Below are 8318 nucleotides of genomic sequence, written 5' to 3'. Positions count from 1 at the left end.
GTCAGCGGTGTCTTTCTTGAGCAGCATCGTGATGACAGGTTGAAACACGAGAGATGTTTTCCAGCCAGCATCTCGTGGGCCACTCTGCGACGCTGGAGGCCATCAAGGGGAGCGAAGGGACAGTCTGTGCTGGAAACTCAGATGCTCAGTTTCCACCTGAAGTCCAGCTCAGATTGCTTTAAGTCTGCAGCTGTTGCCATACATCTGTAAAGTAAAACCGTAACACATGTAACTGTTTGTCTGTCTTGTGATGAATTCATGTGACCAGCTGACTTTATTTGATCAGGTGATAATAGGAGAGTAAGTGGTGTTTCTATAATGAACCTCATTTATTTAATATAAAACTTAATTTAAACTTCAGTTGACTTTGACTTATTACACATGTAACCTTTAACGATTGAACTACTTTTTGCTCTCAAAATCAGCACTCTTTTCATTGCCATTCCTAAAATTGTGTGGATGTCGGTCAGTCAGTCAATAACTTCGATCCAGACTGAAATATCAGAATGGATTACATTTGGTACTGACACCCATCATTCTTAGAGGATCCAAGGTCGATTTTGTGTGATTTAGTTAATCTGAAGTTAAACTAATTGTGCTTGAAGGATTTAGATTTTTTAGGATTTTTTAAGGAGTATCCAAAACTGAAAAATCCTAAATAAATAATATGGTTGATGTATATGAGATGACATACATATGGATTACTCAATCTCGGTCACTTACAAAAACACTACAAAAAATAAGTTTTGCTTAGTGGAGGGGGAGAAAGAAGAAAACATTTTCAGATTTGAGTAAACAATCAAATAAACAAATAAAATCATGTTTGTTGTTCTGTGTCTGTTGTCATACTGCTTGGCCTAACAAATAGCACAGCTGTCTGGCAAAGAAAAGTCTTGATTGCCAATCTGCATTACAATCCGAGTCCAATTTTTTCCAACTGCAGAATCAAATCTTTTTATTTTGGCCAAAAATGGTCAACACTCAAATGTCGGTAAGTGTGCTCTTGTGTCATTTGAATCTGTTCTTAGTCAATGTCTCCTCGTTGGTGTGTTTAAGGAAGAACCTTCTTAAGATGGGTTATCACGTGAGGCGTAAATGTAGCTGGTTATTTTACTAAACCTACTTTAAGTCACTCTTGGCAATACTGCTCTCATTTACTAACACAGACTTCCTCGTCAGGTTTCACTTACTGTTACCTCATGAAGAGGGAGCTGCTTCAGGGTGACTGTCGCTTGGCAATGACCCCACGTCCCCTGCTCATCCAGGCAAGATGTCCCGCCAACATCAGAGCTGTGATGTGCCGGATCAAGTAGCTGCGCAGCTATCTTGTTACTAATCGGATAATCTGTTTGGCACAGGGGCCCTTTTCCATTCCAGCTTACATAACTGGGTCTGTGTTCAGGTTCTGGCTGAGAGTCTGGGCCAAAGGATGACCACTGTGAAGGAGAGTGGGACAGTTTCAGTCGAAGCAAGGCACACCTTGGTCATTTCCAGGAAGCTTGTTCTCTCTCTCCTTACCTAGATCCCCTTTATCCCTACCTGGGTTTTTCTTCAGAGGGGTCAGAGGTCAGTGCAGGTGGTCTTTTGAACTCCAGAAATCCAGACTCCAGAGATTTCAGAATACTTCCAGATTATATTATGCCTGTGTTTCCTTTCTCTTTCTGTGTTTATTTTTATTGCAAAAGTTTCTCTCCTGAAGATCCTGCAGATCACTGATTTTAAGAGAGAGAGCTTAGATCACTATTCAAATATTTTTGATGGTCAATCCCAAAATCCTCATTGTTTATTTTACTAATGGTTGATTATATTAAGCATTTTAACTACATAGTAACTACACTTAATAAAGCAGGGGAGTGCAGTTAAAAAGAAGTATACATGGGCAGAAATTGCATATACTCAATAAATACAAGTACCACATATACATTTAAGTGGAGTAATTGATTAAATGTACTCGTGAGTTGTGTATTTCTGTAAGTTTGTTTGTAGATGTGACTTCAATTTCAATTTTTGTTGAGAACATTAATTAAAAAAATACACATTTTGACAGAATTGTAAACTAGTCTTGTTTGTTAACATAATACCTCAGGGTATTTTTTTGCCTTGTTTGTATACTTTATTTTCCAATGTATTAACTGTGTAGTAACTGTGTACTTGTATTTTTCTGTCTTTATTCATTTTTTTACTTTTTTAAAATACTGTCTATGATTCACTTGGAAACAAATTGTATTATTATTATCATTATTATTATTATTATTATTATTATTATTATTATTATTGTTATTATTGTTATTATTATTATTATTATTATTATTATTATTGTTATTATTATTATCATTATTATTATCGTCATCATCATTATTATTATTATCATTATTATTATTATTATTATTATTATTATACGGTTTCCTTAAAATTAAACATGATTTTCATAAATATCCTGCGGTAATTGCTTTTAATATTTGTTTTCAAACCGTTTTTGTCAGTTTGTTTACTTTCTGGGATTACCCATGATGCCTTGCTGCGGCTATAAATACCCCCTCCGTGCCCGAGGACCGCAGACTTGCTGCTGCAGCAGAGCGGTGTGTTAACCTGACCCTCATAACAGCGCTAGAAACATCCACTTTCTACAAGGCTTTACTTCATTTACGAATGGTGAACTATTCTGTCGAGTTTTTATCGAACAGTAATATTTTTAGTTGTCAAAAAGGACCGAAAGACCCGTGTTTCCTCGAAGCTATCATGCTGAACACAGAGGAAAGGTAGGAGGATGCTGATATTCTTCTAGAAACATCCAGGGGACGTTGGTTGTGTCAATTGTGCAATTTAGTCAAACTTAGTCGTTTGTTTAACTTGTTATGTAGTTCACAAACTTTCCTAAAGTAGTACTTGTTTATTAGCTAACTCGCCAAAAGCAGGAAATAAATGCTCATAAACAGTGCAGTAATGTAGTAGAAGTACTCAGATCGTGTACTTTAGTGAAAGTAGAAATACCAGAGGGCTGGAATACTCTGTTACAAGTACAACTTGTACTTAAGTGTATTCATAAGGTTACTCAAGTACAAGTTTAAAAGTTTGGGCATCAAAATAGACTTAAAGTACCAAAAGTAAAACTACTTGTTATGCAGATTGGCCCATTTCAGAATAATATATATGATATGTTTAGATTATAAATATTGATGCATTAATGTGTTTATCAGAGATGGCAAAGGTAGAGCTAGTTTTAATGACTTTGTTTACTGTAAGGTAGCTTGTTAATGTACTCCATGTGTAACTAAAGTCTTATTTAAGTGTTGATTATATTTCACATTCATAATCAAAATCTTCAAAGTAACTAAGTACAACTTTCCCCTCTGAATTGAAGTGGGGTAGAAGCACAAAGTAACAAGTCTCTCAAAATAATACTTAAGTACAGTACTTGAGTAAATGTACTTAACCACTGGTAAAAGTAAAACAAGCAATACTGCAGTGAAAGAATGACTCTGTTAAATAGAAAAAAGTTTTGTAGTCAATTTAAAGTTGCAGCTGGTAAAGGTGAGACTCATTTCCTATAATAAAAGTACCTCAAAATTGTATTCAGTACTTCAGTAAATGAACTTGGTTTCATTTCACCACTGCAGATAATGTGCAGTAAACAGACATGAACACGAGCCTCTCAATAATTCAGGAAGATGCACTAGAGCTATTTGGCAATGTTTTTTCTAATCATGTTAAACAAAGGAAGGCCCCTTAACATATGACTGTGCAAAGTGGAAGTGAAATATATCATTACTCATTTCTGAATTGGACGTTGGAGGCTACAGGGCTATCAAAGTTTTCTAGAATACTTCCAACCCTAGACAGGAAATCTATTTCAAATCTAAATCTCCATCACAGCTAGTTAAATCCAAAGTATTATAGGGGAACCTGCAAGCCCTTCACAAAAGACTGCAACCAACAGACACTTTAATTTATGATTCATTTGTTGACTTTATTCATCCAATAATTTGTTCTTTAGTTTTGGACTGTTGGTTGAAGAGAAAACAGACTTCTCAGTGTAATACCGTCAGTTACATTTTTTTTTGACATATATTGTTTTTTGATAAATATATTCATATATGTTTATAACAAGGATCCCTGATTATCAAATGACTGCATCCAAGAAACATTCCGAGCGGTTTGGAGAAACAAACAGTTGATGTGGTGTTGCTGTGTCAGTAATATGTATTTACTTAGCATTACTTTTTATATGTGAGAGGTGATACTCATGGTTATCTAAGCTAACGTTTTTTTATGAACAAATGCATGGCTCGATTGTAGTGTGTTTTCTTTCTGTTTACAAAAACAGAGGCCTTGTGTTTGTCCTCTTTGAGTTTTATCATCTGCCATGCAGAGAGGGAGAGGTCCATCGATGCCTCTCTGTGACTATATTAGCTCTCCCTCTGTTATGGCCATGTCAGCTAAAGGCATCAACTGGCCTACATCAGCCTGGTTGCATAACCTCCTCCCCTTCTCTGTGTGTGTGTGTCACTCTGAAACAGCTGGGTTATCTAACCTGAGTGTAACTAGTGCCACTTTAAGTGACTGGCAGTTTTCATTGGTTGCTGCAAGCGGTTTCTTCGAATTGAAAAACGAAACTGTTCCACCCGGTTTCAGTTGTGATCTTGAAATTATGACCTCAGCGTTTATTTTGAAACCGCAGACAGGGCTGTGATGCAGACCTTAGCCTGCATGTAGTACCTGTCAGTAACAAAGTGCAGATGGGCCTGAAGTGACCACATTCAGGGGAGGAAATGTCTGCAAAATAACTTTAAGAGGCTCTTCACATGCACAAAGCAAACGTTTTTAGAGCTGCAAGTAATGATTATTTACCCTATCAATCAATCAGCTATTTTTGATAGTCCGAACAGGTTGTCTTAATGGACTGATTATTTCAGCTCAAATCATTTTGTTAGATATTAATAAGGTGAGAAAGTTGGGAACATTTCTTTTTCTATGGTCAACTTTATCTTTTTACAGCCCCCCTACTCTGATATTTTGTCAGGCTGTTATCCTGCCATGATCATTTCATGGCTGTTTAACCCTACTAACATTTAATGTGGCACATCATCGCCCACACACACACATGCCAGACACACCCTTTCTGCTGGTGGGTAGACGGCTTCATGTTTTTGTCTGTCAAGAAAAAGTTTTCGAAAACAGGCAACAAACAAGCAGACCGAAATGCTGCGGTGATAAGATTGTGATTTACAGCCTTGTTTGTTTATTCCCTCAGTTTGGTATCGTGCTGTTATTTTGTGTAGCCACAGGCTTACCAAACGGTGCCTGTGCTGACAAAGTCTGCGCTGGAATCAGAAACCACAAACAAAGACTCCTCCTGTGTATCGGGTGTGTCAAATGTCTTTGAGGGATGTTTTGAACTGCCATGTGCTCAATATAAGTGCTGGCTGTTTGGTAGGTTTCGGTTGATGTGGATTCGTTTTATTATTATTACTACATAAAGAATATTTTTCTACTTTAGACTTGGTGATATCGATAAAATTAAGACAACATCTAGTCTGACCACAACATCAATATAATATTGATATGCCCTAATTCTAGCCTCCCAAAGTGGTAACTCTTCCTTCTCACATGTTAACTACTCAGCTATTGCCACTGTTGTCCTTTGGCTTCTACGCTTTGCTTATTTAGACTGGTCCTGTTGTTTTCTGTGAGTCTAAACCAGCCTTGCACAGCCACAGTTTATGTCAGTGAGTGCCTGATGTTTTGACAGGGATACGTCCATCCACAGTAGGAGCATTTGTTGCGTCCTGTTTCTGTCTCTACGTATTTCCGACACGCTGCTCTGCCAAACTCCCAGGGATAGGAAGCGGTCCGAGGGCTCTCCTGTTTACTTTGTTTCACCAGCAATGCGTTGTTAATGTTTATGTATCCGCCTTAACCATTTCTGGGGTTAACAGCCTTGTTTGTGTTGACAATCTGAGTTTAAGTTGGGTCTTTTTCCCTCACTAAGCTGGTCATTATACTGTAAGAAGTTGGTTTGGTGTGTCTCGGGATTCTTGGAGAACCTGCCAGAGCACTTCCTGCTTTAGTTGAGTCGTGTGTTTCTTGGCTAGCGGCTGAACTGGGCCCCGAAACAATTCACCTGAAACCAGCTCTCAAAACAACTCGGTTCAGGGAGCAGGCAGTGGAAGCATTAATCCTAAAAAAATATGTTTCTGTTGCATGTCCTCGCCCCTCGAGGCCTGGCAGAACTGCACAATGACGCACTTGGCATCTTTGAGTCTCTCTTCGCCACACAGATGATTAAATCTGTGTCTGTGTCTGTGTGTGTGTGTGTGTGTGTGTGTGTGTGTGTGTGTGTGTGTGTGTGTGTGTGTGTGTGTGTGTGTGTGTGTGTGTGTGTGTGTGTGTGTGTGTGTGTGTGTGTGTGTGTGTGTGTGTGTGTGTGTGTGTGTGTGTGTGTGTGTGTGTGTGTGTGTGTGTGTGTGTGTGTGTGTGTGTGTGTGTGTGTGTGTGTGTGTGTGTGTGTGTGTGTGTGTGTGTGTGTGTGTGTGTGTGTGTGTGTGTGTGTGTGTGTGTGTGTGTGTGTGTGTGTGTGTGTGTGTGTGTGTGTGTGTGTGTGTGTGTGTGTGTGTGTGTGTGTGTGTGTGTGTGTGTGTGTGTGTGTGTGTGTGTGTGTGTGTGTGTGTGTACGTCTTTTCACCCATAGAGTTGACCTTCTTAAATGTAACCTAAATTCTGTTTTTAGGGTGACCTTTTGGTGGGCTACAGGCGGAAGCTATAGGGGCATCGTGGTACAGGGGGGCGAGGGGGAGAGAGTCTGAAATGTCAGAAGACCAAAGTGTCGTCTTTCAAAACAAGCTGGCATTTCCATCAAGGACGGGCTCTCCTGTCTGATCTGGAAGGGAAGATGGAAAGAGAGAGAAGCTGGTCTTGACATCTTGGCGAGCGTGCTAATCTCTCCCTCCATCTGTCCTACCTGCCATCGCAAACACTGATCACTTTTGTTTCTGTGGAATAATAAGGAAACTCCAGGCTACCAGAATCGTTTCTACACTAAATTCTGTCAGATGTTTAATTTATTCTGCTCCTTACATTGCATGCATCTATTTCAGATTCAAGGTTTTTCTTGTGTTTAAAATAAGTCAGTAGAGGAATTAAAGTGGACCTATCATGCTATATTTGAATAATATAGTGTAGGACCATACCTATATAAGGCATATTTATACTTTTTATTTGTCAAAATACCAAACAGATCATGCATTTTAGCCATTCCTCATTTCGCTCAATTTAACACTGTCTTTTCATGGGCTGATTCTGTGAGAACAGCACCATCTACAGGCCTGGCATATGTACTACAGCGTCTCCAGCGCTTTCGAACGGCAATGTCCGTGGCTGTCTCCTCCTGATTGGTGGAGTTGGCCCAATAGCCGTAGCGCCACTCTGTGACGTCAGAGAAGTGTTCAAATCTGTATTAGTGTTGCACGGTTTACCGATACTTGAAAGGTACCGCGATACCCTGCCGTTAAAAACGTTACGATTCCTCCGTTTCATTCGTTTCGGTACTTTAAGAATGACGGGGAAAAGTACTCCGGTGAAAAAGCGCCATTTTAATAAGAGCCGTGTGTGTTCAGCGCTCTGCTTCCACTCCCTGCACTGCAGCCGTGCCTACAGTCCCGCCCCTCTCTAGCACGCTCTAAGTCCCTCCCCTCTCTTGTGCACGCGCTAGCTGCCAGAGCATGTGAGAAAGCGAGAAGCGTGGCTGCAAGTGGGAGTGCCGCTGCGCCTCGGCTTGTGACACAAAAGACGCCAGAAGCGAAAAATGTTGGTATCGTGACAACACTAGTCTGTATCAGATCCGTTGCAGCCCCTTTTTAAGAGATTTGGGTACGGAGGGAAATAGAGAGGGTTGTGTTTTCTGACACTTGGTGAGTTCCCTGGAACACCGGGGACACATATTCATGTATAAAAGACGTACAAAAGTGCATTTTGCATGATAGGTCACCTTTAAGTTATGTAAGTACATCGTGTACTTCAAGTATTTCCATTTATTTCTACGTGTAGTCCAACTATATGTTAGTTCTTAAAACTTTAAGACCTATGATGAGTTAATGAAATCGGATGCATTCTTATATATTAAAACACCTAAAAGTGATTTAAAGCAGTTACAATGCTCCTAATAAATGCATGCATCTTTAATAATACAAGTCATTTATTATGATGTTGTCAGCAGCCATTCTGTTGCATAAATAATACTTTTACTTTTGATATTTAACTGGTAAAACTTAAAATGTTAATACTTTTCAAAGCAGGATTTGTTTTGCAATTGAGAATGTTTT

The 8318-nt window shown here is 39.3% G+C and overlaps 1 protein-coding gene across 1 annotated transcript in view; it reads left to right on the top strand.

Annotated features, from left to right (window-relative positions):
* The first annotated feature begins 2542 nt into the window (after window positions 1-2542).
* oaz2a (ornithine decarboxylase antizyme 2a) overlaps window positions 2543-8318 on the top strand; it is a 13136-nt gene continuing 7360 nt past the window's right edge. Inside the window, 1 exon segment of the mRNA XM_079680259.1 lies at window positions 2543-2759. Coding sequence (XP_079536385.1) covers window positions 2650-2759 — 110 coding nt within the window. The 5' untranslated portion in view covers window positions 2543-2649.

Source organism: Notothenia rossii (assembly GCF_949606895.1).
Source record: "Notothenia rossii genome assembly, chromosome: 5".
NCBI classification, from domain to species: domain Eukaryota; kingdom Metazoa; phylum Chordata; class Actinopteri; order Perciformes; family Nototheniidae; genus Notothenia; species Notothenia rossii.
Note: the sequence above shows the minus strand (reverse complement) of the source record. Positions and strands in the feature narration are given on the sequence as shown.